General features: G+C 41.2%; 1 protein-coding gene across 5 annotated transcripts in view; it reads right to left on the bottom strand.

Moving 5' to 3' along the window:
- ALG14 (ALG14 UDP-N-acetylglucosaminyltransferase subunit) overlaps positions 1–15353 on the bottom strand; it is a 99263-nt gene that overhangs the window by 46529 nt on the left and 37381 nt on the right. For 4 of the 5 annotated variants that reach the window (XR_012090023.1, XM_007977887.3, XM_038003330.2 and 1 more), the window contains exon 3: positions 5257–5388. Coding sequence is in view for 4 of the 5 variants with exons in the window: in XM_007977887.3 (XP_007976078.2) it covers positions 5257–5388 (132 nt within the window). In the remaining variant the exon portion in view is untranslated. Of the gene's footprint in view, positions 1–4672; positions 5172–5256; positions 5389–15353 lie in introns of those variants that run through there. The other variant, XM_007977889.3, reaches the window with a different exon arrangement.

Below are 15353 nucleotides of genomic sequence, written 5' to 3'. Positions count from 1 at the left end.
AAACACATGTTAATTAGTAGGCCAATAAAAATTTTATATACTATACAAACAGTGATAATCTTGGTGCCACCTAGTTTGTGGCTCACCACAGAAAACACCTAATTAAAAAAAAAAAATCACAGTATCCTACTTATAGATAATAACCCACCATCCGTGTCATCAACTTTTTTTTTTTGAGATGGAGTCTTACACTATCCCCCAAGCTGGGGTACAGTGATCTCAGCTCACTATAACCTCTACCTCCCGGGTTCAAGTGATTCTCCTGCCTCAGCCTCCTGAGTAGCTGGGATTACAGGTGCCCACCATCAAGCTCGGCTAATTTTTGTATTTTTAGTAGCGACAGGGTTTCACCCATGTTGGCCAGCCTGGTCTCGAACTCCTGACTTCAAGTGATCTGCCCGCTTTGGCCTCCCAAAGTGCTGGAATTACAGGCATGAGCCTCCGCACCCAGCCATCAACTTTCTACTGCTATGAACTTAGACATTTCACAGCTCAAACTGGGTATGGAACATGGAAAAAAATGACTAAATAAAATAATGGCCTTCTTTCATACAATGCGTGAGTGAGTGTAGATGTAATAAGTACATCTAAATTTGTCATGGTGAATGAAACCAGCTTCAGGCAAAGAGGCAGAGTATTAGGCTGAAATGGTCCATTTCCTTTCAATTTGTTAATACAGAGAATCTGAAATTTATTTTTTACTTGATTAAAAATTAAATTAGGTTTCATTTTTGTATGCAGAGCTCTTTCCTTGAGTATTTCATCTGGTAATGGCCAGGGTGGAATGAAGCCAGTAATCAAACACTGCAGACTTTGGAAACCCTCCTGGTTTCTCAGACTCTTAATAAAGCCTGAGAAGAGCACCAGTGTAGGGAGTGGGTGTCTTTGTTTTTGTGATGACTCATTTTATCCAGTATTCATTCATTTATTTTTAAGTCATTCCTCAAATATGTGGAAGCTTTTCTAGAAAGGACCATGGAAAATGCAAAAATACTTGGCCTTTACCCTCAAGAACTTTATAGATTTTTTCCCCCAACATAAGCAGTCCTCTTACTTTAATAATCAGCAATCTCACAAATTAACTTTTCTCTTCTTCTCATTGAAACAAACTAATTCCTCTTTAGGAGTATATTTTCAAGAGGATATGAGATCAGCCTACTCATTGAAGATTCACACAGAGACTTCTACTTTTAGGAAAAAATGAAAGACACAATAGTGAAAAAATCTTTAGGCTTCAAGATACAAAAGAGTATCCATCTTGCACATGGAATATTTAAAATTCATTTTAATGTGGGATCAGTGTGTACTTTAGCAGAAGAACACAGAAGAGATTATGAAGGGTTGAGATCAACAGGACTATTTAAACATGGTTTTAGAAGGGTTAACAAAATGTCCTGTCACTCTTTTAGCAATCAACAACAGAACTATTAGAAAATAAGGAGGGGGCCGGGCGTGGTGGCTCAAGCCTGTAATCCCAGCACTTTGGGAGGCCGAGACGGGCGGATCGCGGAGACGGGCGGATCACGAGGTCAGGAGATCGAGACCATCCTGGCGAACACGGTGAAACCCCGTCTCTACTAAAAAAATACAAAAATTAGCCGGGCGCGGTGGCGGGCGCCTGTAGCTACTCAGGAGGCTGAGGCAGGAGAATGGCGGAACCTGGGAGGCGGAGCTTGCAGTGAGCTGAGATCCGGCCACTGCACTCCAGCCTGGGCAACAGAGCGAGACTCCGTCTCAAAAAAAAAAAAAAAGAAAATCAGCAGGGATACAGTAGAACTCAACGGCATCATCAATCAACAGAATCTCATAGACAATTATATACACATTCTTTTCAAATGCCCATGGAATATTCACCAAGACAAACCACATTCTGGATCAAAAAACCTCAATATATTTTAAAACAGAGTATGTTCTCTGACCATAGGGAAATTGAAGTAGAAATCAATAACAGAAAGATAATAGGAAAAATTTCCCAACACTTGCAAATTAAACAAAACACTGTAAATAATCCATGGGTCAAAGATGAAGACTTGAAGGACATAAAAAATACTTAGAAGTGAATGAAAATACAACATATTAACATTTGTAGGATGAAACTACAGCAGTTGTGAGAGGAAAATGTATAGCATTAAATGCTTGTATTAGAAAAGAAGAAATATCTTAATCAACAACCTAAGTTGCTATCTTAAGAAACTAGTTGGGCACAGTGGCTCACACCTGTAATCCCAGCATTTTGGGAAGCTGAGGTGGGGGGATGGTTTGAGCCCAGGAGTTCGAGACCAGCCTGGGCAATGTGGAGAGACCCCATCTCTAAAATTTTTTTTAATAAAATAAAGAGAATCCTGAATACTAGAACAAGCTAAAAGTACTTTAATGTAGGCTGCAGAGAGGAAGAACTATTTCTGATTTAAATAGGGTCTCTATTTTCAACTGAATTAATCTGTATTTCGAGTCTACCTGTTGTTTCTTTACTCCATTTTCCCTGAAGCTAAAGTATAAGCTTCCTGAGGAGCTGTTTTATTCATCCCTTTTAGTACCTGCTGCATCAAAGATATTTTTTAAAATACTAGATAACTTTTTAATTGAGCAAGTTAGCTAATATTGGCAGAATCTAATACATGTCTAAAGAAAATTGGAGTTACAGAACATCTTGGTTACTTAGGTCTCTCTGGCATGGGCAGTTTCGTGGATGTTCTTAAAGTGAACATGAAGACTTGAACTTCTTGATCTGCATGACTTTCGTGGGATTTTTCTAGGTCAAGTGAATAGCAAGCCATTTTCACAGATCACCTCAGGCCACTTACGGATAGAGCTGTGTTTACTCTTATACCTCGAGTGCACAGTATAAATCCGGTCACAGAGCAGGGTCCTAGTCAGGTTTTATCATTAGGTTTTAGGAATTCAGTCACATCTTCAGGCTCTACTTCTAATTCTAGCTCTGTTGCTACTTCTATCACCTCTGCAATTACTTCTTCCACTTGAGTCTTGAACCTCTCAAAGTCATACAGGAGGGCTGGAATATACTTCTCCCAAACTCCTGTTTATGGACATCTTCCCATAAATCAAGAATGTTCTTAATGGCATCTAGAATGGTGAATCTTTTCCAGAAGGTTTTCAATTGACTTTGTCCAGATCCATCAGAGGAATAACTATCTATGGCAGCTACAGCCTTACAAATGTTTTCTTAAATAATAAAACTCGCAAGTCAAAATTATGCCTTGATTTCTGGGCTGCAGAATAGATGCTGTGTTAGCAGGCATAAAGATATTAATCTCCTTGTATATCTCCATCAGAGCTCTTGGGTAATTAGGCACATTGTCAATGAGCAGTATATTTTGTATTTTTTTAAAAATAAAAACATCCAGCCCAATATATCAAGAGCAGTAATATTTTGAAAAGAAGCTTTGTCTCTTGAGTAGCAGGTCCCAACAGTGCGTTTAAAATATTCAGCAAACCATGCTGTAAACAGATGTGCTGTCATCTAGGCTTTGTTGTTCCACTTACAGAGCACAGGCAGAATAGCTTTAGCATAATTCTTAAGGGCCTGAGAATTTTCAGAATGGTAAATGAGCACTGGCTTCAACTTAAAGTCAACAGCTACATGAGCCCCTAACAAGAGAGTCAGCTTGTCCCTTGAAGCTTTGAAGCCAGGTATTGACTTCTCCTCTCTAGCCATGAGAGTCCTGAATGACATTGTCGAATATAAGGCGGTTCTGTCTATATGGAAAATACGTTGATTAGTGTAGTCACCTTAATCAGTTATCTTAACTAGATCTTCTGGATAAATTGCTGCAGCTTCTACATCAGTACCTGCTGCTTCACCTTGCACTTTCATGCTATGGCGATGGCTTCTTTCCTTAAGCCTCAACCAACCTTTGCTACCTTCAAACTTTTCTTCTGCAGCTTCCTCACCTCTCTCAGTCTTTACAGAATTAAAGAGAATTAGGACTTTGTCCTGAATTAGGTTTTGGCTTAAGGGAATGTGGCTGATTTGATATTCTATCCAGAGCGCTCAAACTTTCTCCATATCAGCAATGAGGTTATGTCATGTACTTATCATAAAACCAGTGTGTTCAGTGCCATAGCACTTTTTTTTTTTGGAGATGGAGTCTCACTCTATCGTCCAGGCTGGAGTGCAGTGGCACCATCTCCGCTCACTGCAAGTTCTGCCTCCTGGGTTCATGCCATTCTCCTGCCTCAGGCTCCCAAGTAGCTGGGACTACAGGTGCCCACCACCACGCCCAGCTAATTTTTTGTATTTTTAGTAGAGACGGGGTTTCACCGTGTTAGCCAGGATGGTCTCGATCTCCTGACCTCGTGATCCACCTGCCTCAGCCTCCCAAAGTGCTGGGATTACAGGCATGCACCTCGTCTGGAGTAGCACTTTTAATTTCCTTCAAGAACTTTTCCTTTGCATTTACAACTTGGCTAAGTGCCTGTTGCAAATCCCCTCCTCACTAAGCTTAATCATTTCTAGCTTGTGATTTCAAATGTGAAACATGAGAAATACAACCTTTCACTTGAACACTGAGAGGCCATTGCAGGGTTATTAATTGGCCTAATTTCAATATTGTTGTGTCTCATAGACAGGGAAGCTCAAGGAATGCGTGTGTGTGTGTGAGAGAGAGAGAGACAGAGAGAGAGAGACAGAGAGAGAGAGGACAGCAGGCTGTTGGAGCAGTCAGACATTTATTAAGTTCACTGTCTTACATAAGCACGATTCACAGTGTCCCCAAACAATTACAATAGTAACATCAAAGATTACTGGTCACAGGCCAGGCACAGTGGCTCATGCCTGTAATCCCAGCACTCTGGGAGGCCGACGCGGGCAGATTACTTGAGGTCAGGAGTTCAAGACCAGCCTGGAAAACATGGTGAAACTCCATCTCTCTTAAAAATACAAAAATTAGCAAGGCGTGGTGGCACACACTTGTAGTCCCAGCCACTCAGGAGGCTGAGGCAGGAGAAAGAGTGCTTTGTGATAAAAGTCATAAAAAATCCAAGGATGATATCTTACTCTATTTCAGGTGCTATAATGAGATACCATGAACTGGGTGGCTTATAAAGAACTGATATTTATTTCTTACAGTTCTGGAGCCTGGGAAGTCCAAGATCAAGGCACCAGCCAGTTCAGGGTCTTGTATATGACCTGGCACAGTGATAAATGGTAGCTGTTTAAGAAAACAGTACGTACTGTTACTAATGAAAGATCTACAGGGAGTTACTTTCCCTCTCCTTAGTGATGGTCTTACTTACCAAATCTGGCTTCACCTGGTGAATGAGGGGAAAGGAGACCCACGTGGAGTGCAAGGTGGTGAAAACGGTGGAGGGCCAGGACTGCCGAACCTCCCGGCTTCTTGGAATTCGGTGAATGTAGTATTTGGTATACTAGAAGGAAATAGAAGGAATCCAAATCAACTGAGTCACTGATATCAAAGTTAAACATGGTAACAGTTAACAGCTGTAGAAATAGAAATGCTTTCTTATTTTAAATTTTCATTCTAATCACTTTTAAATTAGAATTGTAATGCCTATCTCATGCTTTATATAACACATCAGAGGGGATCACATATGACAAAAAAGTTCCTATATTCAAAAACTGTTAAAATCAGTTTGAACAATAAGTTGGGGGAAGTTTGTATAAACTACATTTCAGGCAAAGAATTTAACCTGCTGATATACAAAGAGTTCTTACCAGTCAATATATAAGACAAGTAACCTAGTATCAAGATGGGCAAAGATGGACAAATAACTCGAAACAGAAGAAATACAAATAATGATAAACATATAAAAAGATGGCCAACAAGCTGGGGACAACAGAAAACGAGTCATTTTCACCTACCTGATTGGCAATGACAGTGGATAACCAGCGTTGTTGAGAGTATAGGGAAATAGACATTTACATTCCCTGGTTAAATACCTGGGTACAACTTTTTGGGAGGGCAATCTGGAAATATCTATCAGAACTTGAAATGTGCCTCCCTTTGATCCAGCATTTCTGCTTCTGAAAATACATGCCACAGATTACCCCACTGTATCATTGTTTGTATCTGTGGAAACTGAAACTAGACCAAATATTCTCCAGTAGGAAATGGAGAAGTGCATACAGTAAAATATATGGAGATATGTTAACAAATGACACACAACTATATGAACTCATATGGAAGATATCCCAAGACACATTAAGTGAATCATGCAAGTTGGAAGACAGCAGGTTTAATATAATCCAGCATCAATTAACAAAATACTCACGTGCATACATACACACATTAGTATTTGTTAGTTTGTTTTTTTTGAGACAAGGTCTCACTCTGTTGCTCAGGCTGGAGTGCTTGGTGCAATCACAGCTCACTGCAGCCTTGATCTCCCTGGGCTCAGGGTGATCCTCCCATCTCAGACTCCCAAGTAGCTGTAACCACAGGCACATGCCACCACACCCAGATCTTCCCACCTCAGCCTCCAGTAGCTGTGACCACAGGTGTGGGCCACCATGTCCAGCTAATTTTTTTGTATAGACAGGTTCTCGCCATGTTGCCCAGTCTGGTCTCAAACTTCTGGGCTCAAGTAATCTACCCACCTTGGCCTCCCAAAGTGCTAGGATTACAGGGTTGAGTCACCATTCCCGGCCTATGCATTAGTATTTGCATTAAAAAAAAATCTGGAACTGGGCTGGGCACAGTGGCTCACACCTGTAATGGGAGCACTCTGTGAGACCCAGGCAGTTGGATCATCTGAGGTCAGGAGTTCGAGACCAGTCTGGCCAACATGGTGAACTCCATTTTCTACAAAAAATACAAAAATTAGTTGGATGCCTGTAGTCTCAGCTATTCGGGAGGCCGAAGTAGGAGAATGGCTTGAACCTTGGAGGCGGAGTTTGCAATGAGCAGAGATCATGCCACTGCACCCCAGCCTGGGCGATAGAGCAATAGTCTGCCTCAAAAAAAAGAAGAAGGAAAAAAGTCTGGAACAGGAACTACATGCCACAAATTATAGAGAGGATGATATTATAGGATATTTTCATTTTCCAGGTCAGAATATCTTTGAATATGTTTGAAATTTGCAACAAGAAAGTGATATTTTCATAATTAAGAGAAACTAACATTTTCCTTAAATCAAAGTTCCAGGTATATTGGTTACCTATTTCTGTGTAACAGATTACCTCCAAACTTAGCAGCTTAAAACAACAAGTATATTCTGTTTCTCACAGTTTCTGTGGGTCAGGAACCCAAGAGTGGCTTAGTTGGGTTATTCTGGCTTGCAGTGACTCATGAACTTGAAATCAAGTGGGTGGCTGGGGTTGCAGTTATCTGAAGGCTTGACTGGGGCAGGAGAATCCACTTCCAAGGTGGCCCACTCATATGGCTGGCCATTTAGTGCTGATTGTTGGGTGGTGTCCTTCGTTCCTTGTCAAATGGATCTTTCCATAGGGCTCCTTAATTAAGTGTTCTCATTACACAACAGCTAGCCTCTTAAAAGTAAGTGCTCCAAGAGAAGGCAAGGCAGAAATTGTAATGTCTTTCATGACCTGACCTCAGAAGTCACATTTTGATATTTCTGATATTTCTGACATTTTGATATTAGTTATACAGGTCAACCCTATTTGATATGGAAGGGGCTACACTGGAATGTGAAAACCAGGAAGTGAGACTCATCGAGGGCTTTGTTGGAGCCTGGCTACCACATAGTTCAGTCAGAAAGTAAAGAACAGAATATTTAATACATTCTTCCTCTCCCTTTGACCTTGAGAAACAATATGTTCCTTGAGAAAAGAATAGAAAAGTCTTTTTCTAAACCAGTAAAAGCATATAACTACTTTCTTGCACTCAGAAAAAGGTGTGAAATTGTGTTTGGAGGCTTCTATTATGTTCCAAGAGAACACCAGTGCAGTTCTTATGGACTCAGCACAAAGTGAAAATGGAAACGTACGACCACTCTGCTTCTTCATATGATGGCAAAGAATATTTTCTCGTCTCTCCATGGTATACCAGTGTAGAATGGGAGATCTGGGCTCAATATGTATCCACTGTTTTTATTTATTTATCAATCTTTTATCAAATCAATGTTTTGTTTTCCTTCCAAAAGCTAAGGTACTAAATATTGAACTAGAAACTAATACTGAGTAGTTCCCAAACTATAAACCACTCAGAAGCAATAGGAAATTAAGGTTTATGCTCATCTAATTTGTGGAGATTATTAATTGAAATCCAAGTAATAGGCCAAGGCAGTATTGTAGAGTCAAAATCCCTTCTCAGACAACTTTTGGGTCAGAAGTGTTTGGATAGTTAATATGGTTTATATACCACATATTATAGAATAGCCTCTTTTGAAGTTTGGGAAAGAAAGAAAACATTAGTATTTCTGCAACAATACCTGAATATTCACACTAAATAGGATAAATAAAGACTATAAGCTTCATGCTGATTCAAATCAGGTTTTGCCGTTAAATAAGCTTGTGAAAAACTGGATTTTTTTTTCCCCAGTTATCAGAGCTCTTTAGGATTTCAGACTAAGAGACTGTGGACCTATACTACAAACTACATTTGAATCCAGTAAGATGCCACATCATTGTTATTATTGTGATAAAAATAATTCAGTAGAATTCCATCATAGAAGTTTTTTTTTGGCTGTTACTTCCACCAAATTGTGTGGCCTAATCTCAGTATCTATAATATTTTATTTAAAAAAGCATGGGTGCTTATCATGTTCCTTTAATTTTTTTAAGGCTATGAGCATACAACTTTACAAAGCAGCAGCAATGAACAGCATTTCTGGATTATATCCAGACAGTGTCACCGGGACCAGAAGGGTGATCAGTTTGATTCTGGCTCCCCTGATTACATTTTGGCTCCAAGGATGTAAACATCCAGGTCTGGTAGAGCCTCTGCAAGAGCGACTGGGGCTGGAGATAGCTTTCCTAGACCTGGACACGAAAGAAAGTCTACATCTCATCCCTGGCAGCAGCCTGAAGCAGCTAATAAAATGGGTCTCAGTTCATTTTCAGAAGAATTGAAACTAGTACAAGCATGTTCTGGGATGGGAACTGAAGGACCTCCAAGATATAAAATAGAGAATCAGGCCTGAGGGTAAGGCAACAAGACCAATAACTAAAGTTTGATGACCTCTCTTTTGACTTGTAGACGTACCATACAAGGAACCAACCTCTTAGTCTCCAGACAGAAGTTTAACTAGGAGGGGAGTCTTGGTTCCATTTGTGTGCTGGAGCTAGCTCAGCCAATGACCACATGCCTACAGTGACCAATCATCTAGATTGCCAAGGATTACACCTGTTATCTCAGCATAATTATTGATAGTGCCCCATCTGCTCTCAGAAGTATCTATTTAAATGATAAAGCACATGGTTATCCACAGGGTAGGGCAATGAGGAGCCTCTTCCAAGTCAGAGAACACGATCCTTGTTCAGTACAGCCTGAAGAGTCAATATGATGGGAGAATCTGCATCAAAGTCAAGGATGAAAGTTGAAGTGGTAGTAGCTGGAAAGAAAGACAAGTTGGAAGTCTTAACCGTGACATTAACAATGACTGGCATGGGACAGGAAAGTCCATCTGGTGCCACTCTCTGGCTTATAGCTTTAAACTAGAGAAGCCTCCACTTCCAAATCCCATCCAATCTTTCTCACATTATTTTTTGATAGCAAATCCAGGTAACTGAAAATCCTACTAAAATGAGATTGCTCTATAAATCCAAGTCTTCACCTACATATCCCCCGACCATTGTGGCATATCAGTTCTCCTCAGAAATATCTTTCCTGATTAATCTTTCTAAAATATCCCCATCCTCCTCTCCCCCCACCCCCATGTACACATATTCTTCCCTCCCCCATCACCAAGCTTTCTGTGTGCTTTAAAATAGCATCTACTATACTGGCATATTATTTACTTATTTATTTATGTATTGCTGTCTCCTCGATTAGAACATAACTTACAAAAGGAAGCCAGGAATGTATTTTTTAGATGGAGTTTAGCTCTTGTCACCTACGCTGGAGTGCAGTGGCATGATCTTAGCTCACTGCAACCTCCACCTTCTGGGTTCAAGAGACTCTCCTGCCTCAGCCTCCCAAGTAGCTGGGACTACAGGTGTGCACCACCACACCTGGCTAATTTTTGTATTTTTAGTAGAGACAGGGTTTCACCATGTTGGTCAGGCTGGTCTTCAACTCCGGACTTCAGGTGATCTGCCAGCCTCGGCCTTCCAAACTGCTGGGATTACAGGTGTGAGCCACTGCACCTGGCCTTAGGCCAGGAACTTTAATCTCTGCAATCTCAGTGCTTGTAAGAGTAGTTGGTTATAGTTTGCAGTAAAAAAAAGAAAAGTATTTATTGAATAAATAATTCAATATGTCATTACACAGTAATATAAATCAATTCCATCTTCCTATCACCTGGCTGAGATGTATTTAGAATATAGAAAGAACAAGAGGCGGGTAATTTGAAGTGCATACTTAAAGCCTTATTTGTAAGGGCCACTCCTTAAATGGGTTGAACTGAATGGAATTCATGAAGCTAGAGGAGAAAGGCTGGGGTAGTGCAGGGAATTGGGGATTTATAAACAGCCAAAGCTAGGAGGCACCAAGCCCCAAGAGTTGGGGAAACAGGAAGGAGGGAGACAAAGGAACCAAAGACAAATGCCTCCCTTCCCTAACATGTTCTAGGTGAAAAGCCTCTGTGGGTCCTCTTTCCAGAAAATAGGACTATGAGAGAGGAGTGTGCTGAGGCTTTGAGGTATGCACACAAAGGGGAAAGGAGCCTGCCAATCAGAGCAGCAGGGCAACCCCTTCTGCACCTAACACTGCTTCAAAAACTCTCTGCCCCACTGTTTTTCTATGATACCTGCTATGCTGCCATGCAGTCAAGTAGATGGGAACCCGGGCCATCCTGACAGGGACAGTGCCCTCAGATCACCTATGCTTGACACAGAAATTGGGTGCTGGGTTACTTGATGTCCTGTGTCACTTAAAGGAGACACTGAGAGCCAGGCTGCGGCAAAACCTTAAGAGAGTTTTTATTATTTTACATAGTTTTAGAAAATAATCAACTATATAAAGAAGTCAATGAAAAATAATCAACACAAGGCTTATATTCTAGTCTTAAAAGTCCCTTTGAAGACGAGAATGAGACAGAGGTTCAGACAGCTACAGTTCAGGCCTGCTATGACCTTTGGCCAGGAATTACCTAGGGGTTCTGGCATCTGGAGAAATCCAAATGAAGGCATCGTTATAGACGTTGTTTTTGTTAGTCTGTACCTTTGCCCTAAGGGAACTGTTCCTAACCCAGCTTCATGTCCTGTAATGGGATGCAAGACATAAAATGTGCCTGCTCCATCATTTTACCACCCCTACCTCCTACTCCCAGAACTACCATTTGGTTCAGGAGTGGCCACATGACCCTAGCAGGGCCAGTCTTCTCCTGGATTCCTATAGACCAATGGAAAGTAGTTCTTCCTTTGATGGACACTGTAGGCTACTAACTTGGATCTCAATCCATTCTACTGGGGCTGATATATATATATATATATATATTTGTATTCCTCTATCCACTAGGCCTTTCTACAGTGACTTAAAACTGAACTATCATATTTGCTACCACAACAGGCTACTCTTTCTGTATTCCCAAGGTAGAAATCAACAAATCAACAGTAAAATCTATCATAGATTTCCTTCTAGATATGAAGATCTATGAGGTTGGCAGGGACAGAAAGGAGAGAGGAGGCTGGCCCCATGTTTCCTTCTTCCAAAACTTCTACACACATTCCATAGCTACCCACTTGTTCCACATGTCCCGGCTACTCCCACGATTCAAGTCATTACCATCTTTCACCTTGACTACTTCAACAGCCTCTTAACTAGTCTCTTTGCTTCTCCTCTTGCTTCCCTACAATCTATTCTTTATAGAATTGCCAGACCCATCTGTTTATAATGTAAAGAAGATCCCTTCATTCTCTTGCTTAAAACCCCACAAAGGCTTTCCACTGCACCAAGCCCAAATGCCTTACAGTTGCTCCCAAGGTCCCATGTAATCTGGTGCTGACTTACCTCTCTAATTCCTCCTTGTTCATTCATTTGAGCCACACTGGTCTTCTGTCTTTTTTTGAATGTATCAGACTCACTCCTTCCTGAGGGCCTTGTCTGCTCATTCTAACCAGTTTGATTTTCCCCCAGACTGTCTCACAGCTAGCTCCTTCCTGCACATCAGGTCTCATCTAAACATTACCCACTCAGAGAGGAGACAGTTCTTCCCCAAATATGTGGTCTCTCTCCACCACACTGTCTTGTTTTACCATCTGCATAGCAATCACCACTACCTCCAATTAACTTGTTCATTTATGTGTATATGTGATTGCATGTCGTCTGTCCCTCTTCCTGGGATGCAAGCTCCACGAGGGAAAACGATTTTATCTTGCTCACTGCTATAATCCCACTGCCTGATGTTTTGCACATCACGGGTACTCAGTAAATAACTTGCTGAACAGACAAATGACTATCATTATATAACTTCTAGAAGTCTAGTCCATGGGCTATGCTGGATGGCGATGGGGAACATGATGGCTCTTAACCTCATGATATCTCACGGTTTTAAGAGACATACTATTCCAACTTTCTCACTTCGCAGATGAGGAATCGACTTTCCCAAGGTGACAGCACCAGGACCTGAACCCATCTTCCACGTGTACTGAAGTATGTTGCTGACTCACCTCCTTCTCTAGACCTTGCTTGGATCTCTGTGCTTCACTGCTGAGGAGCTGCCTTCCCTAACATATAAGGAGTTGAACCACAAAGTTTACTTCCTGCCTCCTGCTACTCTTATGCGTAGCCAACTACCCATACTGATCCATTTCCTTTTTCTTACTCGATTTTCAAATCACCCACTCTCAAACCCATAGAGTTTGTTGTCTCTTTCCCTGCCTTTATGGGAACTAAACTCCCTGACTCCTCTCTCTTTGCCCTTTGTGCCCTGTTTTGCACTGTAGGCTTGGCTTACCAAACCCACCTACCACTGTTACCATTGACCACCCCCCAACCCCCACACATTCCCTAAGCCTTTTAGGGGAAAAATCAGAATAAGAACACAACAGAACCTCAGAAAATTTCAGACTTTTCTGTTGAACTTTGGGCCTCAAGGCCCTTATGGCAAGTTCTGCTGTCTTGCTATAGCTCCTACCTGGCAGTCAACTAGGTTATATGTTCCTAGAAAGGATGTTTTAGTTTTCTTTTCTTTCCTCTCTCTCTCTCTCTCTCTTTCTCTCTACTTTCTTTGCAATTCAATGTGTATATCCTGCAAAATTTACCTGTCTTCAACATAATCCGGTCTCTTTCATACAATTGGCCAAAGAAGTAAGGCTCTTTCTTATTCTCGATCATATAGAAAAAGACATATTTTAATGAAACAGTGAAACAACCTTTCCATCTCAGTTTCCTAATTCCTGTACAGCAGGGCCATGTCCCATAGTACTCTGTATGCCCACAGGGCCTCCCAATGCTCCCTGCATAAACTTGACTGATGTATAATCAAATGTATGGTGGCAAGAGAGACAAAAAAGTAGGATGCTGAAGAGTGAAAAAACAGAGAAATGGATTTTGTTCAGGCTTCTAGTGTCTGATAGTATATGAAACACTGAGTTAAATACTAACAGTATATGACAACTTGTAACTTTCAAAGTATGTTCCAGAATTACATCACTGTTTAAAAACCACAAACATATCTGGCTTTAGATTTGTGAAAACTAAATAGGAGTTTATAGTGATTTAGATGGAAATAATTCCACCAAAGAATCCAGATGGCATCATAAACCACAACAGAGGAGATCAAGTGGTTGATGAAGTCATTCTTTGCTGTTACCACACACTGAAACATACAATACATTTATTATTTAGTGAATGCCACACGACTGAAAAATCCTGGAAACAAGACAAAGTTAAAATGGTAAAATTTCATTCAACCAAAAATGGTTTCAGCTTTCTTTCGTAACTATTTAAAAATAATGCAATGTATATTTTTAAATGTATTTTGGATAGTTCAACTAATCATTATGAAATCAAGATGACCATAATTTACCATAAAATTTTTTTTAAATGTCCTTCAAGTACTTGGTACTTACTTTACAGTGCTGATGAAGTGCCATGAAGTGTTATATGAGTGACAGTGCTGTGGGCCGTGATAAAGTTTGACTGTGTCCCCACCCAAGTCTCATCTTGAATTGTAGTTCCCATAACCCCTATGTGTCGTGGGAGGGACCAGGTGGAGATAATTGAATCATGAGGGCGGTTCCCCTGTGATAGTGAGTTAGTTCTCATGAGTTCTGATGGTTTTAAAAGGAGTTTCCCCCTTTGCTGGGCACTCATTCTCTCTCCTGTCACCCTGTGAAGAGGTGCCTTCCGCCATGATTGTAAGTTTCCTGAGGCCTCCCCAGCCATGCAGAACTGTGAGTCAAATTAAACCTCTTTTTTTTTTTTTTGAGATGGAGTCTCACTCTGTCACCCAGGTTGGAGTGCAGTGGCACGATCTTGGCTCACTGCAACCTCCAGAACCCTGGTTCAAGCAATTCTCCAGTCTCAGCCTCTTGAGTAGTTGGGATTACAGGCATGCGCCACCACACCCGGCTAATTTTTGTATTTTTAGTAGAGACGGGATTTTGCCATGTTTGACCTCCAAAAGTGCTGGGATTACAGGCATGAGCCACCGTGCCTGGCCAAAACCTCTTTTCTCTATGAATTACCCAGTCTCAGGCAGTTCTTTATAGCAGCATGAGAACAGACTAATACAGTCCCAGGATGGGTCCTGCTGATAACCAGTCACTTTGCATGAATCAAGCTCTCTGGACCTCAGTGTCCCACTGTGAAGCAAGGAGGGCTGGCTGAGATCAGGGATCCTTAACCAGCCACCATGATCCTACACCTGGCTCAAGACTGGCTTGTCAAAGAGAAATGAAGCTGCCACTCCAGCTCCGCTCCAGGGCCTGAAACCACTCCTCACTTTACCTCCAGAAACCTCTCCTTGCCTGGTGGTCTCAGACTTCAGGGAAAAACAAAAGTAGTTTGTTTTGAAATAATTATGAGATTCCAGCTCAGAAGATTTTTAAAGCCTTTATAAATGCACATTTGTTCTCTTCTCAGCTTTTATTGACTCCTTCTTTTGACAGTACTGCAATTTTCCTTTGGGTAACTCATTCCTCTCATATTCTCAGCCAGACGGTTTGGTGGTATTTGCCGCCTGTCTCCTTCACCCCTAACCCTACCTTTAAGAGTAGGCCTAGAATGGCTGAAGCAACATGGAATAATCACTCCTGGTTACAATGATTAGCTGAAAGATGGGAGTATAACCCAACTGGAGTACCATGA

The sequence above is a fragment of the Chlorocebus sabaeus genome, chromosome 20, assembly GCF_047675955.1.
Source record: "Chlorocebus sabaeus isolate Y175 chromosome 20, mChlSab1.0.hap1, whole genome shotgun sequence".
NCBI lineage: Eukaryota > Metazoa > Chordata > Mammalia > Primates > Cercopithecidae > Chlorocebus > Chlorocebus sabaeus.
This window is presented reverse-complemented; position numbering and strand designations above follow the sequence as displayed.